Genomic DNA, 11,176 nt, shown 5'->3' with positions numbered 1-11,176 from the left:
GGATGCACAGTCCTCAAGTGTAACAAGTCTTCAGGTCACGCGGACAGAAAGACTTCAGTGATGCCTAACACTCTTTGGCTCTCGGTGTTTTGGGCTTTGTCCTCGCAAGGATCTCTCTCTCTCAAAGGCTTCAGAGGTGGGTTGCTCTCAAACGACAAAAGCCGTGCACTTACTCTGAGCAGCCACCAATTTATGGTGTAGGGGGACAGGCTATTTGTAGCCAAGAGGCAACCCGACATGATATATCTGAAATGACCCTGGGTCACTAAGGAACCAACACGTGTCCAATGGTCGGATTTCAAACACACGCGGCAGCTTGGCTTGGGCCACAAACAAAGTTGACTCATCCAACTCTGGATAAGTTTTGCTCTCATTGTCTTCGCTCGAAGACATAGGATTTTGGTTGATCATCACATCAGTCATCTGACTTTGTTCGCTTGGACCCCACTTGACAGTTCGGTGGTTCCTATGACTCAATAAAGAAGAAAAGAAATATACGAAAGAAACTATGTATTCGCACTCCATAGTCTTCAAGTGAATGTCTTCACATGTCATTATCTTCAACGTGAATGTCTTCACGAACCACCATTGTCTTCATACATTTTTAGGGATCATCTCTGGTAGGAAAACTGAATCAATGATGGACTTCTACCTGTGTTATCCTACAATTCTCACAAACACATTAGTCCGTCAATCATGTTTGTCGTCAATACTCCAAAACCAACTAGGGATGGCACTAGATGCACTTACAGGAATGAAGCAGGTGCCAATCCCAACCATCCCACGGAGGGAGAGGAGGAGAAGAGCAAGGAAAATGGTGACACCGATGAGGATTAAAATGCTCACAAACTGCAACAGGTACTAATACTTATTCAGATCGTTCACTCTTTCTCATTTAAGAGCATCATCCCATTTTACTTTTCTCCACCAAAATACACTCATCGTATATCCCGAGATCTTTTTTTATTGGTTGTTTGGTCTCTACTCTATGCGAAAGAGTCGTCGACTCGTTTGGTACGCAGTTCCAGGGTTGGTGTGCGTTTGTTGTATCGGTTTTCGGCCAGCTTTCCTTAAAAACTAACCAATTCTCTCCATCTTAATGAAAAGGCAGAGCTCCTACTAGTTACTCAAAAAATGAAGAAGAAAAACAACAACCATATTGTTATCACTCGAACAGTATAAGACTGAATTGACATTGAAGTTTGTTGGATTGCACCACATAACAAAAATCTAAGAGGCCCAAGTCAACGCGAAAACTCTTTCAGAATATAGTGAGACTTAATCCTCATAAAAATACCAACAAGATCCAATTATACTGATCAAACAAATAAGATTACTCGTTGTACCACAAGAATCGGATTAGCAAGCGTGTGACATCAAGTAGTTGCGCTCTAATAATTTTGTGAAAAAAACAACCCATTTTATCGGTTGTCCCGCGATGGACACAACTAATCCATTTGTTTTGTGTAGTTGTACACATGTTTTAGGGATCGTCTATCCCTAAAATGCCTAAAATTTCTCTTGTATCGGTCACTTTTACTCCGAGCCATCTGATCATGGATGAACGTTAAGACCTCCTTCTTCCTTCCGTCAATGTTCGTCTTCTTCCCCGATCCTGCAGCCCTCTCGGACCCAACCCTAACCACCTGCCTCCGCCTCCCGTGGCCTGCAGCTATCGCTGCCTCACCACCCTGCCTTTCCCTCGATCTCCCCCCACCGACGTTGCTGGCAGCCGCCCCAGCCATCCCTCTAAGCTCCGCCGCATCAGTGAAGAATTCCGACGATCCCCTGCCCCCCTCCCCTCTAAGAAGATAGTGGGGCAATGGCTTACCCCTGGAAAAGATAGCGGGCCTGCCTCTTCTTCGGCGAGCTCGGAATGAACCAGGAAAAGTGACTGATGCGAAGGAAATTCTCAAGCACCTGAAATATAGCAAAACAACATGTTTTGCGATCATTCGTTTAAAATGCAAATGAAATCGTTACCCGCCGGCACCCCAGAATGGCAACCTCCAAAAAAATAAAACAGAAATACTGGTTTTAAATATTCTAAAACATAGAAAACCCAAAACTATTTTGCCAATCTGGTCAAACAGAAACGTGCTCTTATTCTTGGGCTTTATCTGCGCGCCAGTTGGTACTAGCATGCTGGGAAAATCGCCGTGGTTCAAGCCAAGTGGCCACAGTGGAAAAGAGCAAAGGCATAGGTCCTGTTTGGTTCAACTTTTATCAACAGATTTCGCTGCCGCGCAGCAGAATCTGAACCAAAGGGCGAACCCAGCAGAGTCCGATTTCAGAAATCCGCTGCCAAAATCTGAACCAAAAGCGGAAGCAGCCCAGGACATGCTTTCCAAAATCTGATTCCGCTACGGGCCAAAATCTGAAAAAGTTGTATCAGCTGGTTTGCCAAATGACCTACATATTTTTCACATCAGATTTTTCACATCTGTTTTTCCACAACAGATTTTTCACATCTGCTTCTAGAAATCCACAGCCGAACCAAACAGGGCCATAGCCTAGCCTAGTCAAGTGAGGCCAAAAGCCGAGAGGAGGATCCGGGAACAAATACCACATATTCGGGGGAGCAAAACTGTTAGACACCTGCAACCATCCATGATCCATCTACCACTCTGCTCCCCTCCTCTCCTTCTTATCTGCTACAGCAATTATATATTTCCCCCGAGGCAATTTCGGCGTGCTTTACTTACCAGCGGCCTGTTTTTCCCTCCCCCTGACACAAAAAGGCCAAATCTTTTTTTGTTAATTAGGAAAAAGAAAGAGCGCGTGTGAACTGGCGAGGGTGGGAAAAAGGGGGATATATTGGAGGCTGTAGGCAGGAAATTATGGGAGCTGGGTAGGAGTAGCTGGAAAATTCTGTGAATTCGTCCTTCTCTCCCTCTTGTGATCTTCTCCGTTTGTAGCGCTGGAGTGAGCTCGTGATGTCTCCATTTTAGGACGGAGGAGTGTGCAAGTGTGCTTCTTCCTCTTATTATTATCATTTCTTTTCTGTTTGCACCCCAGATATTTCCTTTTGCTGCAACTGTTGAGCTCCAAATCTGCCGTGGTTCATTTCGTCTTTGAATCCGGAGGGAGAAGGGGATCTGCCATTTCTGTGCTCGGTTCACCAAATTCTTGCTCGAGCTTGCTCTTTCTCTTGAGATTTTACCGTTCCCTTTTCAGTTTCTTGGAGGTAATTTCTTCTGCTGTAAAACTCTGGTTTGCCGCAAGAAGGATCTCGTGTTTAACCGGCGATGGGTTTATGGGTTTTCGCAGCTTCCTAAATCCTAATCCCTAGTCCTAACCTCGCTTGAGCGCTCGTGAGCTTAGTTAGCGGTGTGAAAATCGCAGCGTGGAGTGTTTTCGTGCAAGAATCGGTTGCTGCTGCTGCTAGCCATGGAGGTGAGGTCCGAGCAAGGGCTAATGGCGGGAAGGGATCTGTTCGGCTTGCCCAAGAGCCAGCCAGCGCCGGCGTCGGCCGCGCCAGCAGCGCCGCCGTCCTCCGCAGCCATGCAGAGCATGCGCATGGCGTACACCGCGGACGGCACGCCCGTGTTTGCCCCGGTGAGCTCTGCGGTCGCGCCGCCTGGTTACCAACCGGCAGGGTCTGCAGCACCAGCACATGGCTCTAGCATGTCCGCTGCTCGGGCCCCCGGAGGAAATGGCGTCGCGGCGCCGCCGGGCATGGGTGAACCGTCGGCGAAGAAGAAGCGCGGGCGGCCAAGGAAGTACGGGCCCGACGCGGCCATGTCTCTGGCGCTGGTGACCGTGCCGACGGCCGCAGGCTCGCCAGCTGTGACACAGGGTGCTTCTGGGCGGCCCTTCTCACCCACGCTGCCGGGAAACTTCGTGCCGTCGGCGTCGCCGGATGGAGGGAAGAAACGCGGCCGGCCCAAGGGATCTACCAACAAGCCCCGCGTGGATGGTGCTGGTAACATCTCGATTCCCTACTAATAATTCTGTGCTGAACACTATTTGCATTTTCAAGATTTTAGGTCCAAGAATAGTGATAACTGAAGCTCATCATTTGTGTGTGTATGGATTTATGGTAGAATATCAGTACAGGGTTCTCTTTGAACTGGGTTAATTGTGCTATTTGTCTCTGGCCAGAGGCTAAATGAGATATATTGCACACTCTACACTTGTCAGAATTAAAGGGTGAACTGCTAGGAAAATTTAGCAATCTAGCACTCCCTTGTTGTTTTCCTTTGATTGATTCAAAATTGAAAATGTTGGTAAGGCAGGTTTACCTAAAGCATTTACAGCGATTCATGTGTTCATGCATTTCTGAGATATTTAATTCGATGCTGTTTTCTCCTTGAATTATGGACCATACAATTTTTTTTGTTTGAAGTGTCTTGTTTGCATATTTTTATTATATTAATGTGACACTGATGTTTGTTGACTTTGCCTCTGTTGAAGTTCTCCTTTGCATAGTTAGTCCTAAGTTTAAGCTATTTTGCAGGGCCGGCAGGAGTTGGATTCACACCTCATGTTCTTACAGTTCAAGCTGGAGAGGTATAACAATATTTGAACATTTGAACTTCCATGCTATACTCAATGATGTTTGAAGCATGAACTATTTTTAATCGGTTAAGCTTATCCCATTGCATTAAGATAATATGCTGCTGATGGTTATGTGCAATTTTTCTAGTTTACCCTCCCAATTCTGACCCTATATATCTCAATCAACCTTCATATTCGATATCCTAGAGCACAAATTCCAGTCTGCATTAAGCCAACGTTATTTTGGCCAGGGTTTCATGTTGTGCTTTAGAAGATTTATAATTTGATCATAATTTTTATTTATTTTACTTATTGATGCTTTGTGGGTTTGAGCCTCCATTTCGTTTTTTTTATGCTTTGCTATATATATTTTACCTTGCTGCATAACTTGGGTGCTGCATCGCCTTCTTCTAGAAAGTGCTAAGCTGGCGAGTTCTGAAGGTATCAGCACAGCATTCCTCTAACTAACGAAGAATATATTGAACTCTATTTTTCAGGATGTATCGTCAAAGATTATGTCATTTTCTCAGAATGGGACTCGTGCAGTTTGTGTTCTCTCAGCAAATGGTTCCATATCAAATGTAACACTTCGTCAAACTGGTACATCAGGTGGAACTGTAACATATGAGGTTTGTACATTTAACCAGTTTGAAGTAATTCAATCTGAATTAGATACCAGGTTGTGGGCTGTTTGCAATAAAGCACGTAAGATGTCATCATGAGGCAACGAGCAGTGCAAATTCCTGCATAGTTGTGGGGTCAGGGTTCCTTTGATTCAAAGGATTTGCATAGGAATTTTGGAGGATTAGAATCCTTAGGAAATTTTCCTATATTGGTTGTTTGATTCATAGGATTGAATCCTATAGGATTTTTTCCTAAGGAATTTTTTGTACTACTTCCCATAGGATTTCTAGCATCCAGTCAAACCTCTTTGAAAGAATCCTTCGTTTTTCCTATGATGCAATCAAACAACCTAAAATCCTATAGGATTGAGATGAGCATGACATTTCAATCCTATGTTTTTCCTATTCCCATGTTTTTACAATCCTGCGAATCAAAGAGGCCCAGTGTCCATGTACAATGTACAACATGTCACTCACCAATGCACAGGCCTCCTTTGGTTTGGAGGAATTTCATAGGAATTCTAGAGGATAGGATTCTTATAGGATTTTTTTCCTTTAGAGCCCTTTGGTTCATAGGAATAGATTCCTATTCCTACATAGGATTGGTTCCTATCCTCCACATTTCATAGGAAAATAAAAATGAGCCTAAACTCAATGGAAAAATTCCTTTGGTGTCAACCAAACGACATCTCGTTTCCTATTCCTACTCATAGGATTTGAGATACATGACATCTCATTTCCTACAAAATTCCTATTCCTACGATAATCCTATCCTATGGACCAAAAGAGGCCTGATTATTTTTTGTTTCCTCCACAGGGCCGATTTGAGATACTGTCGCTCTCTGGGTCGATCTTTGTAACGGACAACGGAGGCCAGCGTACCCGAACAGGGGGGCTCAGCGTTTCGCTGGCTGGTCCTGACGGTCGTCTCTTGGGTGGAGGGGTCGCAGGACTTCTCATAGCAGCTTCTCCAATCCAGGTATTGTTTTCTACCCCGCAATTTTTCATGTGCTAACAAAAGAAAAGTGTGAATGACATGAGATGTTCTAACTCTGTGCATGTTTTCTCCTTGCTGGATTTCAGCAAATGAGAGTCATATCATTTACCAGGATTACTCTTGTTGTATGCAGATAGTAGTGGGAAGCTTCAATGCTTGTGGGAAAAAAGAGCCAAAGCCGCAAGCTCCTTCTGAGCCCGTACCACTGAAGGTCGTTCCGAGCACTGGGATGGCAGCCAACAGCCCCCCTTCAAGAGGCACATTGAGCGAATCGTCCGGTGGTACCGCAAGCCCGAGACATCAAGGCTACGCCTCCAACAACAATAACCAGCCGCCGATCTTGTCCAGCATGCCCTGGAAATGAACTCAGCATCCTTGACCGAATTCAGACATCGATAGACTGTCGGTGAACTGCCTCCCTGGCAGGAAGTAGAAATGTCATTCTGTCTAACTAGCTCCCATTTAGTCGTATAAATCAGAAGTTTAATTAGGGAGCAATGTAGCTGGTATGAGTGGTAACTGCAGCTGCTGTGTAGGTCGTCTCAGCTTGAATTTCTGTGCCAGTTAGTTGTTTATTGTTGTCTTGAGATGATGTATTTAGGTATGATCTTGTGACCCTATGAGGCGCCACGAAATAATTATGTTTTTATGTTCAATCAATTCATGTAAATTTCATGTATGTCCTGCAAAAATTATCTTCTTACTTGATCTGTTCAATGCCCCAACAGCGATACAAGAATTTGACACGCAAGATAAAACTAGTGTCAAAACATAAGGTTGCAAGCATAATCAACACAGCAACTGGCGATGCTCTGGAGCAAACGTTCTTGACCGCAGTATCCTAACCATTGGCTTCGGTGGTCACTATATTGCAACTCCAGTTAGTTAAAGCTTCGAGCAACTCTAGCAGAATCGCTGAAATCTCGTATCCATATTCGCTGAAAGGGCGATCGCCAAAATTTATGGAGGCTAAAACAGGTGACTGCAACTCAGATTCGCTGTAACATGGGGATGCATATTACTGTTTGGGACCCACCTGTCATTGGGAGAGACAAATTCACCTCCAAAACTCCCAACGTCTCTCTCTGCTCAAGTTCACCCCGATTCCTCTCTCCCACTCCCCGGTCTCGATTGTGGTGGCCGCCCACTGCTCCATCCCCTACCCGTCGACTCCTTCCTCCCGCTCGGGCTGTACTGCTGACGCAGCGAGGCGCAACTCCACGAGGCCAACAACAATGGCGGGGACATCGAGCTCGCTAACTGCAGCAAAATGAAGGGGAGCGCGTAGGCAACGTCAGAGACAGGGCCACGAGGTTGAGCAGCAATGCGGGATGGGTAGCAGCAATGGAATTGCGCGTGCAGCGTCAAGGCGGGCTCAAGCCGGAGGTGGAACTTCCCTCCCGCCAGAAATCCTATGGATGAAGAACACCCTGCAAAATCTCCCCCTGCCTCCAAATACACAGGCTGGAGGGGACAATATGGAGCGCCTTCCGAATTTTTTGTTGAATAGCGATCCATCTAGCAAGAATCTGCTCGAGCAGTTTTCTTTTTTACCTCTCTAGCCTCTGTATGACGGTTATTATGGAGGAAAATGGTATACAGCCATTCGGCTAGAGTTGGTCGGCCAACCAAGGTAATTTTGAAAGATTATACTATTCCAACAAGAATAATCTTGATTGAATTTGATTCTCAGTCCTTGGACGTTACACTCTTCTACATAACAAGTGTCCGGATTTGCTGGTAAATATGAGGTCTGCACTATATCATCGAGCGTTCAAAGCCATGATCTCATGCATGGGAGTGATCAGAAACATCAGCGCGAGCTACCGAAGGAGGGGTAAGCTCTCCACTCGTGCTGACCTGACGTCAACGCCGTTACAACATGATCTTCCTAGCTGTGAACCAATAGAATAGGAATAAGATATATGTCAAAGAACGAAACACGAGGTGAGTTAGAAAAGCAAGAGCTGAGCCAACCTAAGGCACACTATTGTTGTTTTGTCAAGAAGATCCTGTTGACAACATCTAAAGGGAGGGCGTAGGCAGGATCCATAGGCTTCACTCCAGGATACTCCATCAATGAGAGCCCTGTTTTTGCAAGAGGCTAACTAATTCAGCAAGGAGTTTATGACTTTGAATCATTCGAATAGCATACTGCAAGATCCCTGTGGTTAACTACTATACTAAGGGAGGAAGTAATATAAATACCTGCAACTCCAAAGTACGTGTGGTAGATATCGACCGCATTATCTGGTCTATCTGAAATTCCACCATTTTCCTTGTCCTGCCAATGTAAAAAGTTATGACAATATATATGGTAAACGGAGAAAATTGATCTTTTAGATGATGGGAGTTAGAAGTTGGACACATAATTATCAGAATTTCAGAGCAAGAATCATGAGCAGTTACCTGACAGTTCAATATGAACTTTGCAAGTTTTTCCTTGTCAATCCAGTGCACTCTATCAATAATTATCAAGCTTGATAACACCCACCATGAGTAGCACACCTATTGCGAGCAGTTCAATTAAATCTATGGTACAGTGAGAAATGCAAAAGGTGCACAATCTGAGAAAGCAGTCAATCTCACATCAGCAAGTTTCTCAGGACGCCCATTGAGCCCTCCATCTCTACACTGGCGCTCACAAAGCCACCATCCAAGGAGATCTCTATCAATGTGATGCAAAGAGCCGGTGATTGCGAGAGCACCAACACAACAGAATACTGCACGGAATGGATACATGTTTTCAGGTTATCTGTCCGCTATAAAGTGACAACTTGGAGAGAAATAAAAAGATAAAGGAAATAATCTTGTGAAAATGCAAATTTCATGTCATCATAGGAATGCCACAATAATAATCATAGCAAATTGATTGGATAAATAGTAAATATCTTGCATTTTCCTGAAGGAAATGCTTTTTTATGTTTGTACAACCAACAGTGTAGTCAAGAATAATCAATTATATCCCTCCTCTTCTTCCGGAATACAGATAGAAATACAAATAGACGATCTGACATAAATCTGATAAGGCATCATACTAGAACACTTGGAATCGATGGACTTTCAGTAGGATCTATTTTATTGACAAAATTACAGTTCTACTCAGGTACAATAGCAGTATGATTTGAGAGTAAAATGAAGATAATACATACTCTGCCCAGCATGAGACTCCCCTCCTGGCATCGCTCCAAACCCGCCGTCCAAGTTCTTACAGCTAACAATATATTCTACAGCCTTGTCCACATTAATTTTGTGCAGACGATGCAGTAATGACAAGGTGCATATGGAAATATAAGAGAACCTACAGGACATATATTACATTCATATTAGTAGCTCATACAGATGCTGCATTCAAATAAAACACATGGGAACTCAAAAAGAACAGTTACAGTTTTTACCTAGTATCAACTTCACCCCAAATATCACCAGAAAATGATCCATCCTCATTCTGAAGTCCAGTAATATCTGAAACAATTTAGATAGGAAAAGAATAGTGCCAGATTTCAAGCTCAGGGTGAGGCTACTTCAATTCATCCAGAAAACTATTTGCAGAAGCTTACAATGTTATCACTACTTCCCCATTTCATGATACAATTTAAGTCAAGCCGCAAGGCAATCAAATACCTAGAACTGGCTAATGCAGCAGATTAGTGTTCGAATACTGTGTCACAGCCACACAATATCGATCATCTATCAAGTACTATCTCATATGGTATTGTATTCTGGATGCAGCAGTAGACTAAAATTTTGACATGCTGCACTTAGTGTGGAAATTAGTGGATCATGGCTAGATGCTAAGCTGTGTGTTAACATAACTCCATAAAGCCATCCACATTTCAAGATGCAATGTTTTCTCATTCACCATTGAAAGGAAAGGTAATGTAAATGCAACACAATGTTTCAGCTTTCTTACTAGCAGTTCAGGGAAATGAAGCAGCCCCAAAACAAGATGAGATTGACTACAACCATTAGGACGTCGCTAACCTAACATTCACAAAACTACTACAGCAGGAGCAGCATGAAGCTCACTGAAGATCCGGAGAAGGATACAATCAGCAATTTTGTCTGCATCAAGAACATCGAGCCGATCGAAGAGGCAGAGGACCTGCACGGCGCTGAGCGTGTAGAGGACATGCGGGTCGTGCCCCACGTTCCCCCCGAACCCACCTGCACAGCCACATCCCAAGAAGACACACAAGTGAATCATTCAAGAACCGAGGATCCGAATCGACAAAACCAAGGCTTCCCCCTGCAGCCAAAGTACCAGATTCCGGGTGGTAGCACGACATGATCCAGTCGACGACCTCGGCGGCGTCCACGGCGTGAAGCTTGTGGAGGAGGTCGAGCGTGGTGAGGCCCCAGTAGGCCCCGCTGGCCCGGAGGTGCTCCATCACCAGCGACTCGAACGAGTCCTTCTTCTGCGGCAAACGGCGAGGAGGACGGTTGAGTTGTCGCCGGAGACGGTTCGCATCCGAGAGGGGGTATGCGTTGGGTGGGTGGTTGCTTACCTTCTCCGCGGTGACGATGTAGCGGACGTGCTTCTCCGCGGCCAGCTCCCCCTCTTCACCCATGGCTTCCTCCTCCTAGCTTCGCTTGGTTAGCGATGCTCCGTCGACGACTGATGTGCTCTTCTCCGCCGCGAGCGTGTTGGGATCAGGGGAATCAGGGAGGCCGAGCCGATGGGTTACTGGGCTAGCCGGGCCTGTGGTATGGATTGTTCGCCGAGATGGGCCTCGTGGATCCATGAGCATTTGGAAGCCCGCACCAAGCCTAACCAGGCCCACGGAGAAAGAAAACGGGATGTTTGCTTGGTGGAAACCACTAATTGCAAAGGTCACTGCAACCTCCTCACGTTGTGGCATATGCGCCACTTGTCGCAACATGAGAGTTTCCTTTTTTCCATAGATCAGTTTATTTCTTTGCGGGAACATAAATCAGTTTATTCAAAACGTTTTATCTTTTAAACCGATGCGTTCAAATCTTGAATCATTTTCACCGTTGGATTCCTCACGTCAAGATCTTCAAATAGATCCCATGTTGATAAGTTTTGATAAAA

General features: G+C 45.0%; 2 protein-coding genes across 4 annotated transcripts; one reads left to right on the top strand and one right to left on the bottom strand.

Annotated features, from left to right (window-relative positions):
* The first annotated feature begins 2,596 nt into the window (after positions 1 to 2,596).
* Positions 2,597 to 6,799, top strand: LOC119331937 (AT-hook motif nuclear-localized protein 10-like). Its single transcript, XM_037605114.1, has 6 exons — positions 2,597 to 3,187; positions 3,271 to 3,925; positions 4,460 to 4,512; positions 4,998 to 5,129; positions 5,941 to 6,102; positions 6,254 to 6,799. The coding sequence occupies exons 2-6, from the start codon at positions 3,391 to 3,393 to the stop codon at positions 6,482 to 6,484; spliced, it is 1,113 nt and encodes a 370-aa protein (XP_037461011.1). The 5' UTR covers positions 2,597 to 3,187; positions 3,271 to 3,390; the 3' UTR covers positions 6,485 to 6,799.
* A 932-nt stretch (positions 6,800 to 7,731) lies between these two features.
* LOC119330991 (geranylgeranyl transferase type-2 subunit beta 1-like) lies at positions 7,732 to 10,789 on the bottom strand. 3 transcript variants are annotated; one of them, XM_037604145.1, is made up of 10 exons: positions 10,629 to 10,789; positions 10,385 to 10,538; positions 10,150 to 10,287; positions 9,519 to 9,585; positions 9,273 to 9,421; positions 8,710 to 8,843; positions 8,530 to 8,628; positions 8,329 to 8,404; positions 8,098 to 8,208; positions 7,732 to 8,015 (listed from the first exon to the last, which is right to left on the bottom strand). In XM_037604145.1, the coding sequence occupies exons 1-9, from the start codon at positions 10,689 to 10,691 to the stop codon at positions 8,108 to 8,110; spliced, it is 981 nt and encodes a 326-aa protein (XP_037460042.1). In that variant the 5' UTR covers positions 10,692 to 10,789; the 3' UTR covers positions 7,732 to 8,015; positions 8,098 to 8,107. The 3 variants fall into 3 exon arrangements, with proteins under 3 accessions (XP_037460042.1, XP_037460043.1, XP_037460041.1); XM_037604146.1 differs by having other exon boundaries at positions 10,171 to 10,287; XM_037604144.1 differs by having other exon boundaries at positions 10,385 to 10,775.
* Between the last annotated feature and the right edge of the window lie 387 nt (positions 10,790 to 11,176).

The sequence above is a fragment of the Triticum dicoccoides genome, chromosome 7A, assembly GCF_002162155.2.
Source record: "Triticum dicoccoides isolate Atlit2015 ecotype Zavitan chromosome 7A, WEW_v2.0, whole genome shotgun sequence".
Lineage (NCBI taxonomy): Eukaryota > Viridiplantae > Streptophyta > Magnoliopsida > Poales > Poaceae > Triticum > Triticum dicoccoides.
The sequence above is the reverse complement of the archived record's forward strand: the minus strand, read 5'-3'. Positions and strand labels throughout refer to the sequence as shown.